This window comes from Panthera tigris, chromosome C1 (assembly GCF_018350195.1).
Source record: "Panthera tigris isolate Pti1 chromosome C1, P.tigris_Pti1_mat1.1, whole genome shotgun sequence".
In the NCBI taxonomy this organism is placed as follows: domain Eukaryota; kingdom Metazoa; phylum Chordata; class Mammalia; order Carnivora; family Felidae; genus Panthera; species Panthera tigris.
This window is the reverse complement of record NC_056667.1, coordinates 13,916,004-13,937,067: the sequence shown is the minus strand read 5'-3', so window position 1 is coordinate 13,937,067 and position 21,064 is coordinate 13,916,004. Positions and strand designations below refer to the sequence as shown.

Sequence of the window (21,064 nt, the reverse complement as noted above, 5' to 3'; positions counted from 1 at the left end):
AGCCGCGCGGTGGGCGAGAAGGGGGGTCCTTGCGGAGCCCGGAGCTGCTGCTCGGCTCCCCGGCCCCACCCGCCCCGGAAGAGGGGGGCCCCCACCTCGTCATTCTGTCACTCTGGGTGCGGCCTCCCTGCGCCGTCCCCTCTGCTCCTCCCTTTCATCTCCGCAAATACCCACCGTAAGCGGGACGCTTCACAACCCTTCCGGACGGACCCTGCTGTCCCGGCTGACACCAGGCGGCCACGTGGCCGGTCAGCAGGGCCCACACCCTGGCTCCCGGGTGAAGCCTGCACCTGTTCAGTGGCCCCGGGGAAGGGTGGTGGCCTCGAGAGAGCGAGAGCTCAGATGGGCAAGCAGGGCTGTGTCTCCGGGGTCCCTTCACGCCCTTGCTGTGACCTTGACAAGTCAGTCTCTCGCTGTCCTCCTGGGGCCCCGGATCCCAAGACTCCGAACCGTCTCCTTCGTTCTCCTCATGGACTAAGCAGCCACCGTGTGGACCCCTCTGCCGCCACGGGGGAAGCAGGCAGTGTGGACTGGGCCTCGGCCCCTCTTCTCTTTGGTGCCATCCCCTCCGTGCAGCCTGGGTGCCCTGCAGTCAGGGGGGCCGCCACCCTCACCTGCACGACCCATGCCGAGCCAGGTGAGAAGTTCTCCCTCGAGAGACTCTGATAGCAAAGAGTCAGGACGGCGTCATCCCCACCGGGAAGGGGTCCTGCCCCTGAGGCTCTGGAGCCGGCTTGGCCTCGGTCTTTGGAGATGCCGCCGGCTCGCCTTTCCCTTCCCTCCTGTGAGCTCCCCGCAGCCTGCCTCCAGCGTCTCGTGTTGCTCCCGGAACCCGGCAGACCCCGAGGAGGCCGGAGGAAATGCCCCCCGGGGGAGGGCACTGCCACCGAACCCCCACCACAGGCCCGAGGGGCCACCGTCTACTCCCGCTGAACGGTAAGCAGGGGGCCGGGGCGCGCGCCCCCGCCTGCCCGTTTTGGAGGATCTTTTTCTCCTGTTCTCTCAGTGATGAAGCCTCTAAAGAAAAATCTGCAAAATTTTTAATTATTTTTTTTAAGTTTTTCCTTTTTTTTTTTTTAAAGTCTATTTATTTTGAGTGAGAGCGCACGCACGAGCGAGCAGGGGGACGGACTCACGGGACTCGAGCTCACGAAGCGTGAAATCATGACCTGAGCCGAAATCAAGAATTCGATGCTTACCCCACTGAGCCACCCAGGTGCCCTGGGGCTTTCGACTTTAAAAGCTCAACTAATGCTTCCTAGAATGAATAGACTGTCATACTCGTATAGGTCTTTGACCGGCCTAGTGAATGCAATCCTTCAGTTCCTGGTGAATATTAGGCATTTGGGTTACCTTGTAATGGTTATAAATGAGGAGAAATGTTGCAAGATGTAATGTATTCTCATACCCATAACTTCCCAAATTTAGTAATAGCTAATTTGGTCTTTTTTCAAGCACTTTTATTGAGATAGAACTCACACACATACACTTCCCCCATGTCGAGTGCACAAATTCAGTAGTTCTGTGATCGGCGCTTACGTGCCTGTCTCCTTCACCAGACTGAGGGCTTCTTGAGGGACAGTGTTGAAGGCATTCACTTCACTCATTCATTCATGGAAACATTTACTGAGCACCTACTGTGGAAGGGGGATACGATGGTGGGATACACAGTCTGCCCATACTGTGGTGGGGGTGGGCAAGTGTTTTGGTTTTTTTTAATGTTTATTTTTGATAAGAGAGACAGAGCATGAGCGGGGGAGGGGCAGAGCGGGAGGGAGACCCAGAATCTGAAGCAGGCTCCAGGCTCCGAGCTGTCAGCACGGGCTCGAACTCACGAACTGCAAGATCATGACCTGAGCCGAAGTCGGACGCTTAGTTAACCGACTGAGCCCCCCGGGCGCCCTGGGAAGTGATTATTAATAAAAATAACCTTTATGGAGCACTTACGTGTGCTGGGCACAGAGATCCCAGTGGGTGACTGTGTCCTCAGGGCTGTCACAGGGCTGGGGGACTGAGTTTTCGGGTGCATTGAGTTAACCCACAGCAGAAGGCAATCAATCCCCACTTTCTTCAACCTGATCAGGTATAGCGCATGCGTATGGAACAGTTAAGCCTCAGCACCTGGCTGGCTGTGCAGGGCTGAGCTGTGCGTTCCTCCCCTTTCTCAGCTTTGGGGACTGAAGGCCATACCTAAGCTATGGCTTAAAACATCCCAGGTTTGTGGCGCCTGGGTGCCAACTCTTGATCTCAGCTCTGGTCTTAATCTCGGGGTCATGAGTTCAAGCCCCGAGTAGGACTCCACACTGGACGTGAAGCCTACTTAAAAAAAAAAAGAAAAATCCCAGTTTCCCTAAATGACCAAGGGGAACCCCGGGCTGGGAGGACCTGGGGCCTCATGCTGAGGACAGGCATGCTGGGCCCTTCCTTCTGCCTTGTTGGAGATTGCCACCTGCCTGCCAGGCAGCTTCCTGCCCCCCAGGATTTGGGGGGACACCGAGGCCAGGCACTGTGGCAAGGCATTTGCATACACAGCATCTCCTTCAATAGTTAAAATATGAACCGCCCGGGCCGGGCTCTTTGGGGGTGACCGGCCCAGCCTCCTGCCCCCATGAGTGTCCAGATGGAGAATCCCTCCCAGACAAGGACAACTGATGTGTGGGACGCCGCTTTCTTGGCCGAGCCTGGGCCCGAAACCTAAAGGCAGAACTCGGCTGAATCAGGCGGGAGGAAGGGTCCAAAGTGGGAGAGCTCACCCCTTCAGGCCACACCTAGAGGTGAGGGCCCCACCACCCCCTGCCTGCAACAAGATACAGAGGTGTGTGCCCAGTGGAGAAGTCCACCTGAGCCCCCCACCCCCCCGGACCCCACCCACCTGCACGCACGGCTGCCAGCGTGGCGGAACTAATGGGTCCATCAGACTGGCCCTTGTGCTTTCCGGGAGGAGCCTGGGGAGGCCCTGGGCATCGGAGAAGCTCATCATTTACCCACCAGGCGCTTACACATGCCAGGCGCTGGGGCATGAGCCTACAAGCCCATCTCTCTTAACCACCACAGCTACGTCCTCCATCAGACAGGGCAGGGCACTCCCCTGGGCACATCCATCAGGCCGGGGCTTCCTGAAGAGGAAGCAACCATGGCTCGGAGCAGACTGGGCGGTGCTGGAAAGCAAAAGCCAGCACCCCAAAGACTCGGTGCTTCCCACGAGGAAGAGATTACGTCACCCTCACCACACAAGGGCTTGGAGGTAGGGCTGTGAGGTTTCATCTCTTAGCCCCCCAGCTCTAACTCACGCCCACACTTGGGACTCATACTGCCATTCCGAATGTGCCCCCGGTAACTGGCACCAAGGTCAGGACCCCGGGTGGAGCCAGGTGCTGGCTGGCAAAGGGCACCTGAACCAGGCCCAGGCCAGAGGCAGCCGGAGCCTGGGGCCTGGGGCCCCTTTGGCTGGGACAAGGCCAGAGGCTCGAAGTGGGAAGGGAGCCTAAGCCCAGCAAGGCTGGGCCGCTCCTGAGAGCGAGGGAAAGCTGGACTGCACACAGCCCAACACTCCGGACCCCCGTCCGGGGAGGGGACTCGGAGGGCCCCAACCCCCACCAGGCGTGGGATGGCCCTTGCAGCAGAGGGACATAATGTGGTTCAAAAAGCTGCTCGACCTTAAGCCTGGTCCCTCAAAGTCTATCTTCCATCTGTAAAACGGCCAGGCTAATTACACCTACACGACAGGGCACAGCCCAGGCCAGCACACAGGAAGCGCTCAAGTCACGTGCCAGGTACACACAGGACCCCACAGGTATGACCCAGGACAGGACCGGGGGAGACTGGTCCTGCTTGCCCTCGCTGCCCACCTGAGCCTGAGCTGCCCCTTCGCGGTCTCCCCAGACCCCAATTCCTGCCTTCTCTCCCCTGGCCACACCCAGGCCACCTGTTGTGAGCCGCTGCCTGTCCCTGTCCCCACGACCCTGTCTACGGTCAGTCTGGCTTTCAAGGCTCTTCGTAAGCGGCCCCATCTTGGGAGCAGCCCAGACGCTCAATGCCAGGCCTGTGCACACGCTGTAGCCCTTTCCTGACTTTCCTCTGCCTTCAAGATTCAGCCCCAGGGCCTCTCCTCCACGAAGCCTTTCCTGTTGAGTCTCCTCATTCTTCCGGCACTTTGTACCTTCCGGTCAAAGCCCTTATTACCACCAGGGCCCGGCAGCCGTCTTCCCTCCTTGATGGCGAGGACCAGAGCTGGTTCACCCCCGTCCCTGACACCCCACACAGTATGGGCCAGTGGAGGCAGCACTCGGCAAATACGTGTCGCAACAAATTGGGGCAGTGGCAGTCCCTCTCGACAGAGGGGGGTGGGCGCCACTGCCAGACTCCTTTCTGTCCCTGGGGCAGAAGAGGAGATTCGGAGAGGCTGAGACCTAGCTTCTCTCCCTGACGGGCCCTCAGGCACCCACAGGGTCATGGCCAGTAAGAAGGAGGCCTCAGAATGGGATCTGGGAGACAAACTGAGGTTGGGGTCCAGAACCAGAGCTCACGGCTGGGCCCTGCCCTCCTCGCCTCCCTTCCCATTGTTCTTTCACCTCCTTCCTGCTCCCTGCAACATTCCCCACCTCTCCCCGTCATCCCCTGCTCATTTTCTGCATGTCGCCTCCTCCAGGAAGGTCTCCCTGACCTGCAGGGAGATCTGGATGTGCCTCTCCTCCAACTGAAAATTACCAAAGCTAAGCTTTATTAGGCTCTTACTACATGCCAGACTTTGGGGCTAACCTCCGTTAATTACGCCATCCTGGAAGGAAATACAAAATGGTAATGTCGTCATCCCACTTCACAGATGAGGTAACAGGCACAGACAAGCTTAAGATGCAGAACCAAGGTCTGAACCGAACTATTCTGCTTCTTCCTGAGCACAGAGCAGCCGGGACCTTGTCAGAGCATCGTCCTCACTGCTGTGTCCTCACCATGAGAAGCAGGTGAGAAAACCAGAGGTCCCCAGGAGGCTGGGCGATCTGCTCCTGCTCGGCTCTGCCACATCCGGACCTTTAGGCCCCCACCTGAGACCCGGCAGCTGGGGCCCGGATCACCATCCACTGCTGTCGCCCAGAGCAGCCCAGACCCCAGCACCTCGGGAATGAGGACAGAAAGAGGCCTCGCTGGGAGGTACCATTTACTGGGCTTCCGGAGTCACCAGGATGGCCCCGGATGCACCCGGCTGCACCTGCGCCCCGCTCCAGGGGGCCATGCAGACAGACGGAGGGAGGGGAGCTTGTGGGCGCCAGCTGCCTTCTGGGAGGCCAAGGTCTTGGCCTGCAGGCCCTCCTCGAGGCTTCCAGGGACAGAAGCCTCAGACACTGGTATGTGTCCCAAGAGGGTGGGGGACTGGCCCTGGTGCCCCTCTCACTCCTCACTCCCTGAAGAGTCGGTCGGGGCTCCCGGGAGTCAGCCCAGAGAGTTCAGAGGTGGGTGGGGAGGCAGCTGGGCGGGAAGCTCAAGGCACCCCCAGCCTCCTCCACGATCCAGTCCACGGTCAGCAGCCCCGTGTCTGCCCACAGCTGTCCCTTCCTGGGTGTGGCATCTGGAGGTCCTGGTTTGTCCTGGGCTTGGCCTGGGTCCCTGTCAACTGTGGAGCAGGGGCTGGCGCTCCGCAGAGGTGGCCGTGTTCCTGTACACCAGGAACTGGATAGAAATCTGGAGGGGCCGACGTCAAGGCCAAATGGAGCAGAGATTGGGACGGACGTGACCCGGCTCCCTCCGGAGCTGCTCCCCTCTTCCTTCCCAGTCACCCTCACTCTGAGAGGCCAAGGTCTGGAGCTGCAGCCCCTCCTTCGAGGCTCTCAGGGACAGCTGCCTCCACGTTCCAGCTTGCACTCCTCTGGCCTGGATGGGCTGATTTCCCCCTTATTCCTCAGGGCCTTTGCACAAGCTGAGTCTAGATCACCCCTCCCTTGCCTCTCTGCGTGATTTCTTCTTCTCCCGGGGGGGGGGGGGGGGGCAGTTTAATTTTTTTTTTTAATGTTTATTTTTGAGAGAAAGGAAAAGGACGAGCCAGCTTGGGGTAGTGGGGGCGGGACAGAGGATCCCCAGCAGGCTTGGTGCTGACAGCACAGCACCCGATGTGGGGCTTGAACTCACAAACCTCGAGATCATGACCTGAGCTGAAGCCTGACACTTAACTGAGCCACCCAGGCACCTCTTCGGGGCAGTTTAAATGGCACTGTGGTGGCCTTGGCTGACCTTCTAAACCAAGACAGCCCCCGGCGCCACACTCTGATCACTCCATGGGTGCCAACTGCCCCCTCACTGAGCTGTAAGCTTCCCAGGCAAGGGCTGTTCGGTTCCTGCTCACCGCCGGGTCTGGTGCCTCCCGGGGTGCTTGGATGGGATGGTGTGCAGGCGGAGGCTGCCAAGCCGGCCCCACGCTGCCCCTTCCCTGAAGGATAGGACGGTGTCCCGCAGCAGCACGCCCCGCCCCGCCCTCCGCCCCGCCCCTGAAGGAAATGAAGGCGTCCCGCAGCAACACGCCCCGCCCCCGCCCTCCGCCTCGCCCCTGAAGGATATGATGGGGTCCAGCAGCAGCACGCCCCGCCCCACCACGCCCTCCGCCCCGCCCTCCGCCCCGCCCCTGAAGGATACGATGCTGTCCAGAAGCAGCACGCCCAGGCTGCCCACGAGCCAGGGCAGGTGGTGCAGCAGGTAGCTGCCCTCACTCTGACCCACCTCGGGGTTCTTGAGCAGCACGCTCAGCCCGTACAGCGTGTTCCCCAGCATCACCAACGCGAACAGCGAATAGGAGACCCCCTGGGTCGACTTCCTCAGGAACTAGGGGTGAGGAGGGGGTGGGGTCGGAGGCCGCAGACAGGACTCTTGTCACCCGGGGTTGTCACTGTCCACACGTCCCTGTCGCACTGTGCATGCTCTGAGCTGACGTCTCCCTGTGCACCTGGTATCCACGACCCGCACCCCTACACCCGTTCCGGGCCCATGGGACATTGGCCCCACGATGGCCCGCTCCCCCGCCCTCCACGGACCCTGGCTGCCCCACAAGCCCCCCTGGCCCCAATATGCCACTCTCTCCTCTCCTCTCAGGACTCTGGGCCTAGCCCCTGACCTCGCGTGACCTCCTGCTTCCCTGAGACACACACAGGACACACGTGCCCGTAGGCGGCCCATGCCCACTCCCCAGAGGCAGAAACTGAGGCTTAGGGAACTGGATGCACTTGCCCAAGCCAACAGTGAGTTTGGACCCAGACCTCTTGTGAAACTCCACACCTCAACACAGGGGGTCCACCCACCCCTGCCCCAGGCTCACGTTAGTGCGGATCTGAGGCAGCCGGGACAGCAGGTACAGCACGCTGGAGACAGAGCCGATGACGAAGCCGATGATTTCCTGCCGAGTGAAGGGCTGAGAGGGAGGGGGTGCTCAGTGCCTAACAGGGGCCAGAGGTGCAGGGCGAGACCCCAGGCCCCCTGGGAGAGGGCAGTGCCCACCTCCGCGGCCATGCAGGGCAGGGTCCTTGGGGACGACGAGCCGGCCCCCAATCCACACCCCACCCTACCAGACCCGCACCTCACCTTACTGCCCGGCTCCACTGACAGAAGCGTCCGCCCCCGGAAGACTTCGCTCGGGGCAGTCACGGGGCCAGCACTCCTCAGCAGTGGGGTGGTACACACCATTGCCAAAATGAACAGGAGCAGAGAATTGATGGGGGTAGACACTGAGCGGGAGGCAGGTGGAAAGCCACGGTTAGGTTATCAGTGGCAGGAAACAGACCAGGACTTGACTCCTGGCCTTGCCCTTCAGTGGCTGTGTGACTCTGGGCAAGTAACCGAACCTCTCTGAGCTTTAATTCCTCATCTACAGAACGGGTGTAATCATAGCACCCTTCTCCTCGGATGGTAAAGGAGAGACGAAGGCAGCAGGATCAGGAGGGGGTTACCCCACACGGAAATGCCAGCGAAACAGCCCCACCCCCAAGTGCCTCCATCTGACCTCCCCCTTCTCAATCCTCGAGGGCAGCGAGGACCTGTCCTTGTCCTCGGTTCCTCAGCTCCAAGCCCAGGGCCAGGCACAGAGGAGCAGCTGAAGCCACGTTTGCTGAATGAGAGCTCAAGAGAAGGGAAGTCCCTGCGGTCCTGCCGGGATGTGCCAATCACCCTCCGGCCTCCATCTTGGCCGGCTGGGGCTCAGACCTGCAGATAAGGCCCTACGCTGAGTTTATCACTGGGCAATGGGAAACCCACTTCCTCCCCGGCTGCCGGCTCTCCCGCTGCCCCCGACACGCCCGACCAGAGGGACCCCGTACTCACGCAGCGAGGGGCGTTTCTTAAATTTGTAATGAAAGTACAGTGACAGCATCAGCAGGTCCGCCAGTACATAATATACCGCCGTGTAGGTCTGCAAGACAAACAGGGCTCCCAGGCTCTGTGGACCATGTGCCGACAGCACGGCCGCGCTCGGTCAGCAGCCGGGTGGCCCAGCCGATTCATTTCACCTCTCTGACCTTCTGTCTCCTTATCTGGGAAGGAGGGGAGCACGGTTTCTACCCGGCAGAGATCAGGGAGGCAGAGGGAGAAAACGTGCAGGATACAGAACGGGACTGGGAGGTTAAGTGAGGGCTCTGGTCTGGCTGGTACAGGAGCCATCAAGACTTTACAGTCCTGGGGCACCTGGGTGGCTCAGTCGGTGGGGCGTCCGACTTCGGCTCAGGTCATGATCTCACGGTTCGTGGGTTCGAGCCCCGCGTCCGGCTCTGAGCTGACAGCTCAGAGCCTGGAGCCTGCTTCGGATTCTGTGTCTCCCCCTCTCTCTCTCTGTCCCTCCCCCACTCATGCTCTGCCTCTCTCTCTCAAAAATAAATAAACATTTAAAAAAAAAAAAAAAAAAAAGACTTTACAGTCCTGGTGGGGAAGGCAGAGGATTCCTGTGATTCCTGGCAGCTGGACCTGCCAAGGGAAACCGTTCCTCCTCTGGGGCCCCACACCCTAACAGCACAGCCCCCAGAGCGATCCTCTGGTTTGATGTGCTCAGTGTGCAAATGGAGAAACCGAGGCCCGGACAAGGGCACCGACCGACCCCTTGTCACGCCGCATGGCAGGGCGGAAGGCACTCTCTACGGGGTGGGGCCCTCGCCAGATGGAACCATGGATCAGGACGCTGGAGCGGGGACCCTCCTGCTGGCTGTCCCGTGCAGCCCACCTGCCTGCGGTCTGGCCCACCTGCAGGGGCAGCTGGTCGGCGAGGAAGGAGCCGATGAGGTTGCAGGAGTCTCCACCGATCCAGCCCAGGAGGAACCACAGAGACAGCGCCTGGTCCATGTTGCCTGTCTTGCAGGCCTTGATGTACTGGCTGTGGCAGAGGAAGGAGATGACACTCAGGGGAAGAGTGGGGCAGGGGCCGCAGAAGCACAGGAAGCCCCCCGGGAACCCTGTGGGGCGTCCCTCTTTCCAGAACCACCCATAGCAGTACTCAGATTCCCCTCCGAGGCACCCTGGCATCTCCCAGTGGGAACGTGGAGTTTTTACAGGGTGCTAAAGTTCTGTGTCAGGCCCTGAGACCGCTTCACAGGGACCCCACATTCTTTCTTCTGAGGAGGGGAAGGGGGTTCAAAGGACGGTGGCGGGAGCACAATGCCTGGGGCTGCTCGACCTCCAGGAGCAGCCGGTGATAAGATGGACCAGACGACAGCCCATTACCTTCAAAGGGCAATGGGAAGGGGCGCTTGGGTGGCTCGGTCGGTTAAACGTCGGACTTTGGCTCAGGTCATGATCTCGGTTCGTGAGTTCGGGACCCGCGTCAGGCTCTGTGCTAGCAGCTCAGAGCCTGGAGCCTACTTCAGATTCTGTGTCTCCTCTCTCTCTGCCCCTCCCCAGCTCTCTCTCTCTAAAATAAATAAACGTTAAAAAAATTGTTTAAAAAAGGGCAATGGGGAGGGCCAGGGCTGGGACCCCCAGAGCTCTCCGTCACTAGGCCAGTGGCTTCGGATACGCTGGTGGTTTTCCCAAAGGCCCTCTCCTTGGACCCTTGGTCTTAGCATGAGCTCAATGCCGATGACAGGTAACAGGAGAATTCTGGGCCCTCTGTGCATATGGACTCACCCAGTCCTCACAGAACCCCCACAGGGCAGGTCTGCGTAGCCACGTTCCTCATAGGGGCTGGGCCAGTCCTGTCACAGCCAGACCCTGAGGCTCCAGTCACCCTTAACCCTTACACAACTGCCATTAAGCCTTTACATTTCTGTTTAATCGTTGGTGTGTATTTAAATAAAAGGGGGCTAAGTGGTACCTCACCCCACCCCCACCCCCACCATCACCAACATCAGAAGCTGAGCAGAGAGCATGGCCTGGTTCTCCCCATGGCCATCTCTCCCTCTCCTCCTCCTGTCCGAGCGCCCCCTGCCCAACCACCCACCTCTGTGTCTCTTATCCACGCCTGGTTCCTCCTCGAATCTGTCCTCCCTCTCAAGGATCTTTCTAAAACCCTGAAATCATTCAGAGCCTTTCACTGCTGTTCAGCGAGGAGTCGCATCCTCCCGGGCGCGTCCTCACATGGCCCCCAGGTCTGGCTCTTCCTCTGCCCCTGCCCCCTCCACCAGGACCTATTTCCCTTTCTCCAGCCTGTTCCTGGCAGCCGGCCGGCCCACTCCCTCCTCTTCCTCTTTGTGTTTCATGGCTTGAGAACTATCACTTCCTCCCCAGGGCTTCCTTGCGGTAAGCTCGCCAGTGTCCTCCACTTCTCCCTTGTAACACAGGACATCCCCGTCCCTCCCGGACTCAAGCTTCCTGAAGGCAGGAATAGGGTCCGGCACAGGCCTGGCACCGCGGAAGCCCCTAATTAAGGTCTACCCTCTGGCCCCTAAAGCCCCTTCTGGGACATGTGTCTTGGCAAGACTCCATAAATTTCAGGGGGAGTGATTCTGCCGCACTCAAGAAAGGCTGAGTCCTACAGAGGAGCACAAAGGGGACTGCCCTTCCTGCTGTCACCTGGGGCTCTCTCTCCGGCCTCTGACCCCCCTCACTGGTTACTCGGCCAGGCTCAGGCAGGCAGGAAAAGCCTCAGCCAGCTCCTCAGATCGTTCTAGAGAAGCTCTCAGCTCGGAACAAGGCATCCCTCTCCCTCGGCCTCCATCAGTCACCCATACCTGTCCGGTCAGCCTGTGAAGGGCCTCTCCAACCCCCGCTAATATCGCTGCTTGTTGGATGGCTTACATGGCCTCCAAGGTGGCCTCCCTACCTCCAGTCTTATTCCCTGTCCCTCTAGCCCTTCTTCCCTGTGACTCCCACACTGCCTTTTTTTTTAATGTTGACTTATTTATTTTGAAAGAGAGAGAGAGCAGGGGAAGGGAAGAGAGAGGGAGAGAATCCTAAGCAGGCTCCACGCTGTCAGCACGGGGCCTGACATAGGGCTTGATCTCTGTAGCTGTGAGATCATGACCTGAGCCAAAAGTAAGAGTCTGATGCTTAACTGACTGAGCCACGCGGGCGCCCCTCCCAGACTGCCTTTTAAAAGGAGCCAACAGGTCATGATCTCACGGTTTGTAAGATCAAACCCCACGTTGGGCTGTGTGCTGACAGCTCAGAGCCTGCTTGGGATTCTCTCTCTCCCTCTTGCTCTCTGCCCCTCACCCGCTGGCAGTATGCACGCTCTCTCTCCCTCAAAATAAATAAACTTAAAAATAAATAAATGAATAAATAAATAAATAAATAAATAAATAAAGGGAGCCAGAGTAGAAGCTCTGCAAAGGCAAGGATGGCATCTGCTTTGACAACTTGCAATATACCCACAATGGCACCTGGAATAAGCCAATTCAATAAAAATGTCAAGCCCGTGACAGCATACTAGGACAATTCAATGGGGGAATTGAATTAAAATAGTCTTTTAAACACATGGTACTGGGACAACTAGGTATCTCCATGCAAAAGAAAGACTGAACCCCTACCTCACACCATATACAAAATATCACTCAAACTGTATCAACAACCCATCAAAAAGAAAACCACAGGCTCAAGATGGAGTCACTCAGGCCAAATCACCAAACAGGGGCTTAATAAGTAATCTAATTGCATTTCAACCCAGAAACGTAGTCTTAATTGGTCAGGAATTTTCTGGTCAGCAGCAGTGAGGTCATCTGTCCTCTCCATCCCCCATCAAAAGAAGATGAGGTAATCTACTAAGTAAGATCCCCTGCAGGAAAGTGAATTTACCTGATATCATCCTTTCTTTCTCTCTTTCGTTTTTTTCTGCTAATAATTTCTTGCCCCACTCTCCTTCTTATAATCTTCCATTTTATAAAACTCCTTAGAGCATCTATTTGCTAGATGGGATGCTGTCCAATTCATGAATGGCTTCATAGCACCAACTGGATCTTCAATTTTACCCAGTGGCACTTTGTTTCTTAACAGACCTAAATTCAAAAGCTAATTTGTTACACTGCGATTGATAATAAGAAATCTAGATTCGGTCTTCACCCCATCCCTGGCAGAGAGCTCCTAAAAACCTTGCGATTTCCAAAGCGATTAGAACAATAAGGGTGCCTTTTGTTATGTTCACGAGGTTAAGTTTTGGGAAGCCTCTGGATCCTCCAAAGAGGAGGGCTGGTTGCCATGATGTGATTAAACCCTTGGAACTTTCCGGCCCAATCCAGTGACCTCTGGGGGAGGGGGCAGGGGCCGGAGATGAAGTCAATCGCCAGTGGCCCTGATTTAATCAAGCATGCCTGTGTAGCAAAGCCTGCACAAGAAATGGAACAGACAGGTTCAGAGAGCTTCCAGGTTGGTGAACGTGTAAGAGATTCAGGGAGGGCGGCGCGCTGGGAGAGAAATTAGAAATTCCATCTCTTCCATGTAGCTGTTCCTGAGTTACATCCTTTTGTGATAAACTGGTGATCCAGTGAGTAAGATGTTTTTCTGACTTCTGTGAGCCGCTCTAGCAAATTAATCAGACCCAAGCAGGTTTGATCTAGAGCTGGTCTACACCTACCAGAAGCACAGCCGACAACCTAGACTTACAAGTGACCTCTGAAGGGGGAGGGGCAACCCTGTGGGACTGAGCCCTTAACCTGTGGGATCTGATGCTGTCCCAAAGTAGACAGGGCCTAAACTGAGTTAAATGCTTGGTGCTGTGGGGCAAAAATACACCGGGATGCTGGTGTCAGAATCAGGTAAATCTATAACACTCAGAAGAAACGATAACGAAAGAGGGCTTCACCTACATCCATTTTGACCTCAAACTTTCTAATTGATTAAGTTCTTCTTTCCAGCTCATCCCATAACTCAGGCAAAAGACCCTGCGGGCAAAGCATCCTGGGAAGGGAACCGAAACTACTCCCTCAGGCGACAAGGACGGCCCTGAGCCAGCAAGACCCGGAATGACTGACCCCAAGACAAGGACTGACCTGACCCTCACTGCCCACCAGCACGTCCCCACTGACCCCTGGCCCACATTTTCCTTATATAAATCCAGATGGATTTTCAGCACTACGGAGACAGTCCTTGAGACGCAAGTCCATGGTCTTCCCAGGATCGGCCTCTTGGAAACAAATTCCTTTCTTGGTTCACCATCACTCGGTGTCTCTGCCTTCAGATTCTGTCAGCAGTGAGTGGCCGAACCCGGTCTGTGTGGGACCCCCAAAACTAGGTGGTCTTGTGCCCCTGCACCCCAGTTACGACAAGGGCAAATCTCCGTGACTTGGGTTAGGCTACGATGCTTTTTTAGATAGGACACCAAAAGCACGAGCAACAAAAGAGAAAAAAGAGATAAACTGGACACTGTCCAAATTTAGGACTTCTGTGCTTCAGAGGACACCATCGCGAAAGTGAACAGAGAACCCACGGAACAGGAGAAAATACTTGCAAATCATGTCAGATGAAGCTGCTGTATCTAGGATATGTAAAGAACCCCTCCGACTCAACAACAAAAAGACAGATAATCCACTTGACAAATGGGCAAAGGATCTGAACAGACCTTTTTCCAAAGAAGATACACAAATGGCCAAAAATCACAAGAAAAGCTACGCTTAACATCACTAGCCATCAGGCAGATACAAATCAAAACTACAATGAGATAACACTGCAAAGCCGTTAGGGTGGCTACAATAACAAAGAAAATACGCATTGATGGGGATTTGGAGACCCTGGAATCTCACACACATGGCTGGCGGGAATGTAAAATGGTGCAGCCTCTCTGGAAAACAGCCTGGCGGTTCCTGATTAAAAAGAAAACCACTGGGGGCGCCTAGCTGGCTCAGTCAGTGGAGCGTGTGATTCTCGATCTCAGGCTTGTGACTTCGAGCCCCACGTTGCATACAGAGATTACTTAAAAACAAAAATCTTTTTTTTTCTTAAGTTTATTAATTTTGAGAGAGAAACGGGGAGAGAGAGTGAGCACAAAGGGGGGGAGGGGCAGAAGGAAGGAAAGACAGAATCCCAAGCAGGCTCTGCACCATCACCACAGAGCCAGACTCTGAGCTCAAACTCACAAACTGTGAGATCATGACCTCAAAATCAAGAGTCAGACGCTTGACCGACTGAGCCACCCAAGCGTCCCTTAAAATAAAAATCTCTGAAAAAGGGGCGCCTGGGTGGCTCAGTTGGTTAGGCATCCAACTTTGGCTCAGGTCATAACCTCACGGTCGGTGGGTTCGAGCCCCACGTCTGGCTCTGTGCTGACAGCTCAGAGCCTGGAGCCTGCTTCAGATTCTGTGTCTTCCTCTCTCTCTGTCCCTCCCCAGTTTGTGCTCTGTTTCTCTCTCTCTCAAAAATAAATAAATATTAAAAAGAAAAATGAAAAAAAAATCTTAAAAAAAAAAAAAGAGAGAGAGAGAAAGAAAAGAAAACTACAGGCCCAAAATGATATCACTAGGGCCAGGCCACGTCATGAAACCAGAAACTTAATGTTTTTTAAACATCCTTAAAAGAGTAAACACAGAGTTACCATATGACCCAGCAATTTTGCTACTTAGGCACGTACCCAAGAGAAGTGAAAACAGGTACCCACAAAAACGTGCACATGAATGCTCACGGTGGCCTTGACTGGCATAGCCGCAAAGTAGAAACAGACCAAATGCCCATCAATGGATGAACGAATAAAAGGTGGGACATCACACACGGGAATATTATTCAGACATAAACAGGAATGAAGCCCTCACGCCTGCCAAACATGCATGAGCCTTGAAGACGTTATGTTAAGGGAAAGAAGCCAGGCTTTCGCATGCTCTGTGATTCCCTTTACACGAAACGTCCAGGGTAGGCAAATTTATAGCAACAGAAAGTAGACTCGTGGTTGCCAGGGCCTGGGAGTGGGAAATGAGGAATGACTCACTGCTTTGGGGGTTTCTTTTTAGGGCGAAGAAAATGTCCTAAAACTGATTAAGGCAATGGTTATACAACTCTGTGGCTATACGAAAAACACTGAATTATACATGTAAATAGGCTAATTATATGGTATGTGGATTATCTCTCCATAAAGCTATTTTTAAAAGATGCCGAGCTCCTGATTAAACTCCTATCTTTCTCCCTCAGGATAAAGAGCACGTTTCCTAACAGGGGAGAATGCCTCACATTACAGGGCCCTTGGTGACCTCTTTGACCTCACCTGTCCCCGCGTCCCTGACCCGCACACACTCTGTCCAGCCACGGGGTTGTGCACGCAACGAGCAAAGGCGTACGTTCCCTCACGCCAGCAACCCCGGCAGTTAGGGAACAACATTCCCATTTTGCAGATGGGGAAGCTGAGGTACGCAGCAGCAAAGTGACTCTCCCAGGTCACAGGGTGTCCTCTTCCCCAATCATGCCAGTGGCCACGCTGTTTGGTAATCCCTGCTTCTCTGCCCACCACCAGACTGTCACAGGACGAGGGCTTGGTGCATCTCAGCCCACCCACCCCTCTGCTTCCTCTCTTCCTAGCTGTGCAACCTAGAGCAAGTTACTTAGCCTCTCTGGGTTTCCGTTCCCTCATAAAGTAGGCACGGCAACTGTTCCTATTTCACAGGCTTATTATGAGGATTAAATGAAGTAAAAAACACATCAAGCGCTTAGAAGTCAGCCACACACACACTGGACCCTCAACACAGGGCAGCAAGTGTTAATATTCTTGTTATTAACATCTGTGTGTCAGCCTAGGGTGGGGTTCAGCGCAGGGCCCTCCGGGGCGGGCTGGAAGTCAGTGAGTGGGAGTGGAGGCAGCACACATGGCCTTGAATCTGGAGAGGCCCCTCCAAGCAGTGCCTGAAGCCATCGCCCCTGCCCTGCTCCCCGCGCCCCTGCCGGTACTCACGGGAAGGTGGATGCTGCAAAACAGAGAATGGAGATCAAGCCCAGGCCCACACTGGCCTCGTCCCAGCCGTCCTGGGCGCATTCGCCAAACACGTCCCATATCCACTCGAGGGAGCCGTTGGGGCAGCTGGAGAAGTTGCCGGAGCCCAGTTTCTTCCAGACCATGGCCGCTGTGGGATGGAGGGAGGGTCGTAGGGGGAGAAAGAAAGGGCGGCTTCAGCTCTGGAAGGTCTGCATCCTGTGGCCCCCCCAGCTATGCCCATCCCCAGTTTTAACACCTGGCACAGACCAAGCCTCTGAATCCGAGGACAATCAGCCTCGAGGACAGAAAGATGACAGCACACGCGTGCCAATGACACGGGCAGGGGGAGCGCTGATCTGCGGCCAGGGACAAGTGTGTTCGAATCCCAGCTTTACCACTTGACGGTGCTGCAGCTTTGGGTCGATGCCCGGCCCCCCTGTGCTTCAATACCTTCATCTATGAAAGGGGTGGTAACAGTACCGCCCTCACACGGATGTCACCAGGGTTAAAGGAGTCCCTACAGTGCGGAGAACTGAGCCCTCAGGGGCACCTCTGTCAGGACTCTTGAACATTTACGTTGTTTCCAATCTGTTTTGTCAATTACTCCAGGGGGGTCTGCTGAGACCAGGCCCCGTTGAGCACATCGTCTCATTTAAAGTAGGGCTATCTGCCAACGTCGCTCAGGGGATGACGGCCTGCACAGGTGGCTGGGACCCAAGCGTGGCACTCACGAAGAATTCTCCAGGAGCAACATGTGTGGCACGCCCGCTGGCAAGGGGTCCAGAACCACCTCCCCATTCTCACCACCAGCAAAGCCAGAAGGTGGCTGGTGCAGGAACAGGCAGGAAAGTCTCCTCCCGGTGCCCGAGCACCCTGCACAGTGACTAAAGCAGTCCCCGTCTGCGCGACAGTCCAAGAGAAGGAAGAGAAAGTGGAGCCAGATGGCGCCGTGTCTACCAGGCGAGACGCATCACAGCCCTTGATTACTAAGCTCTTTGCCAGCTTTGTGCTAAGCACCTCGCAGGCATTTACTCATGTTGTCCTCATATCAACTCCATGAACGGAAGGGACTCGTACCCAGCCAGGAAGCGGCAGAGGCCAGAGTCAAAGCGGGGACTGGGAGCCCACCACACCCCAGCTCATAGCCACCCTGCCAATGCTGCCTCAGGCGCTTCTGTCCCTGGGTGTGGCCGAGCTCTCCTGTGGCCTGGCCTAACTGCCCCGACCTCCCCAGCGGCCAGAAGGCAGGCTTCCTCTTCTCTTCCTGTGCTCAGAGGCTTTCTTCACCGGGCTGAGACTGTCTCCGGCCACCTTCAGTTCCTACTCAGAAGGCCCAGAATCCTCATAAGGCAATGCCCTGTGCTACGGAGTGAACATTTGTGTGCTCCCCAAATTCGTACATTGAAACCTAACCCCCAGTGTGACGGCATTAGGAGATGGGGCCGTTGGCAGGTGCTTGGGTCAAGAGAGCAAAGCCCTCATAAATGGGACGAGTGTCCTTATAAAAGAGACCCCAGGGAGCTCCCTCACCCCTTCTGCCACGTGAGGACACAGCGAAAAGACAGCCACCTATGAGCCAGGGGGCGGACCCTCACCAGACACCAAATCTGCTGGTGCCTTGACCTTGGATTTCCGAGCCCCGAGAACAAGTAAGAAACCAAAGTGTGTTGTTTATAAGCCACCTGGTCTTTGGTGTTTTGTCACGGCACCCAAATGGACTGTCACCCTGGCCAGACCCTTGGAAGTGCTGAGATCGCAGCACCCTGGGAGCACCAGGGAGGGAAAGGAAGCAAGTCAGCTTCTCTTCTCAGGAAGTTTGAGACTCTCAGCCCTACTGTGACTGGCCACGAGCAGAGGCCCTGAGCTGGGGGTAAGGGCATCCGGGTCACTGTCTGCCCGGGTCTCTGCAGTACCCCCGAGGCCCAGAAAGGGTGCTGATAGCCTCTATCTGCATCCTGGTAACCCACCTTGATGACCTTCAGCACAGCCCACGTGGGAGCTGTTGACCTGATGTCTTGCCACTAGCACCTGCAAGGCCACCCAGGTTAACAGACAATCCAGGTAAGAACTGTATCTCTGCTGGGCTAAAGGCATCTCAGAGCAAGTCCTCTGGTCCCCCAGCCACCTCCCAACTGGACTCCCCGCCGTCCTCTTACAGATTCTGAGTGTGCCCATCCAGCCCATCGCATGACTACATCGCCACCCTCGTAACTTCCCTGCGAGGTAGTGGAGAGGGTCTCCGTTTTCCAGATAAGGTCGGGTGGCCCTGCCCAAGTGAGGAACCCGTCTGAGCCTCTCTATAAAATGGGGATGATGACACTCACTCCTTGGGGTTTGTGGTGCAGATGAAGCACATATGAGGCTCTTAGCCCAGCGCCTGACAGGCTGTCAGGCTGGTGACTGCTTGAGGGATGAGAACCCTATAGCTCAACCACCCTGAGGCCACCCCCTCACCCTCCATCCTTTTCACCAGGTTAGGGAGGAAATAAGGTGAGCACATGCCCAGTGAGGGAAGGGGGTGTCTTGAGAACCGTAGCTTGGCTCAGAGGGCCCAGAGCACTAGGTGGGTGGTCTCCTATCCGTGCACAGGGCATGCGTACAACTCAGGGCACTCTAAGACGCACAGGAATCCTGACCAGAGGGCCTTCCCCTGGGGGCCGCTGTGCGTACAGCCCGTCACCTATAGGTTCTGATCCAGCTAAAGAGCCAGCCTGGGCCGCAGGCCTGGCTTTTGGAAAGGGGCCCACCTCTTGGTCAAATAGCACTGTGAGAATAGATGTCCAGAGTTCCAACAAAGTTTGGCTGCATCCACAGGTTTGACAAGGACCACAGCAGGGGTGTCTTGGAACCACAGAGGGCACGTGTCCAGAATTCAGGAACAGTGCTCTGGACTTCAGATCAGGGTCTTTGGGTTCAAGAAGCAGCCTTAAACACAAGGGATTTGGGATGCCTGGCTGGCTCAGTTGGTAGAACATGTGACTCTAGGTCTTGGGGTTGTGAGTTCAAGCCCCACACTGGGGGTAGAGATTACCTAAAATTAAAATCTTAAAAAAAAAAAAGAAGGGCAACCCCATCTGATTCTGAGAAAGGTTGTGCTGGAGAAGGCATCACCTGCCATACCCAAGTTCCTCTCTCGGATCCCAAGCTGAATCACGGAGATGCTTCCCATGGAAGCTTCCCAAGGAAGCTGCATGCAGGCCTCCAGGCTTCCGCACGTGTGGTCTCTTCCCCAAGGAGTGTCCTTCTGCCCCTGGAGGGCCTGGTAAAGGAGACACTTTGACCCAGTTCTAACATGTCATCTCAAAGAGGTCTTGCAAAGGCTGGCTGGATGACACCTGTCACCCCACCCCCTCCCCTCCTTCACATACCTGAAGAATGCTTATCACATTCCTCAGCTAATCCTGCTCTTCAAGCCCACACCCCTCCCTTCACCCTAGCTGTGACGGACTCTCAGGGCTGGAAACACCAGCTGCACAATAAAGGTTCAGAAAGTGCTGAGGAAGAAAGAGGAGACAGACAGAGAGGAATACAGAAAGGAAAGAGAAGGAAGGAAGGAAGGAAGGAAGGAAGGAAGGAAGGAAGGAAGGAAACCAGTCGTGAGTTCAGATGACCTAGGTCTGAGGAGAGAACACCCTAGAACTGACCTGCCTGATGCCTACAAGGTATAGAACTCCGGGGCAAGTGACTGAGCCTCAGAGTTCCAATCTATACAATGGGGGGGGGGGGGGGGGGGCGGATAACCTAGGTATCCACCTCCTAGACTGCAGAATTACAAACTGCAGAATTAAATGACATAATTCAGGCCAAGAAATGAGGATGGTACCTGGTACAGGCTAAGCACTGGTTGCCTCGTGTCCCCCGCTCCTCTACCGCCCTCCGCAAGTCCCTGGCGCAAAGCAGCCTTCGGTTAAGTGTTGAATGGACAAGACCCGCGCCAGTCTTCCAAACCCAGCCTCCCCATGGACACACTTGAAAACTTGTCCTAGGCATGAGGGGAGGAGGCAATCTGGGCTCCCAACAGAACCGCGGCGTCTGTGGAGGGGAGGGGCGTCCCCGTTGGTGGATACCACCCACTCCAAGGCCTCCAGGTCCGTGGCCACCTGGTGACTCAGCCCCGCGCGAGCCGCCTGTTTGGCGCGGATAATGACAGGGCAGCTGCTGGGGTCAGCGCTCAATCGCCGCGAGGCCCCCTCCCATGGCCTGCCCTGGAGAAAACAAAGCCGTCGGACACGATGGGGGCCGACCGCCAGAAGCAGGAGGTGAACAGGGGACTCAGATACTAATCCCTGGACAGGCTCGTCTGAGAGGCCATGCTCAGGAGGGGAACGTATGCCCCCCAGGGGCCACCTAATCCCGGCTCAGAACCTCGTCCCAGGATCTCGTACCCGAAGGAGGGGACAGAAGCCCCGAGACGGTCTAGGGGCTGGAGGAGGTTATTGGAAAATATGGCAGAGATGCCCCAGAGTCCCGACCCGCAGCCTTCATCCTTGCCCCCAGCCTCAAACCTGCCTCACCGCGCCAAGATCCACAGCACAGCTCCGGCTTCTGGGTTGAGTCTGCACAGCCTAGGTCAGCTGACCCGAAACCCCGCCCCGCCCCTGAGCCGCGCGGCTCCGCCTCCTGTGCCGCGGGCGGAGTCTATAGACCTTGGGGGCGGTGCGAGCAAGCGGAGCGTGCGCGGTGGGGCGGCGCGCAGCCTGTCTCCGTTCCCTCACCGCCTCCAGGCTCCTCTCCCGCGGCGGGTGGGCGGGGCTCGAAGCGCCTCAGCGCGCAGGCGCCGACCTC

General features: G+C 56.3%; 1 protein-coding gene across 3 annotated transcripts; it reads right to left on the bottom strand.

Annotated features, from left to right (window-relative positions):
* Positions 1-1,898: 1,898 nt before the first annotated feature.
* Positions 1,899-20,848, bottom strand: SLC66A1 (solute carrier family 66 member 1). 3 transcript variants are annotated; one of them, XM_007083761.2, is made up of 8 exons: positions 20,794-20,848; positions 16,259-16,427; positions 9,205-9,334; positions 8,296-8,383; positions 7,561-7,703; positions 7,298-7,390; positions 6,622-6,807; positions 1,899-5,676 (listed from the first exon to the last, which is right to left on the bottom strand). In XM_007083761.2, exons 2-8 carry the CDS (start codon positions 16,420-16,422, stop codon positions 5,605-5,607), a joined length of 876 nt encoding a protein of 291 aa, XP_007083823.1. In that variant the 5' UTR covers positions 16,423-16,427; positions 20,794-20,848; the 3' UTR covers positions 1,899-5,604. The 3 variants fall into 3 exon arrangements, with proteins under 3 accessions (XP_007083823.1, XP_007083824.1, XP_015393690.1); XM_007083762.2 differs by having other exon boundaries at positions 20,789-20,834; XM_015538204.2 differs by having other exon boundaries at positions 20,785-20,809.
* Positions 20,849-21,064: the final 216 nt, after the last annotated feature.

Excerpts from the sequence above, each read along its gene's own strand:
- SLC66A1 (XM_007083761.2), bottom strand. The coding sequence starts at position 16,422 with ATGGTCTGGAAGAAACTGGGCTCCGGCAACTTCTCCAGCTGCCCCAAC. Across the intron at positions 7,391-7,560 it reads CAGTGGAGCCGGGCAGTAAG|CCCTTCACTCGGCAGGAAAT; the intron begins GTGAGGTGCGGG and ends CCTCCCTCTCAG. Across the intron at positions 5,677-6,621 it reads TGCTGCTTCTGGACAGCATC|ATTTCTATCCAGTTCCTGGT; the intron begins GTATCCTTCAGG and ends CGGCCCCTCCAG.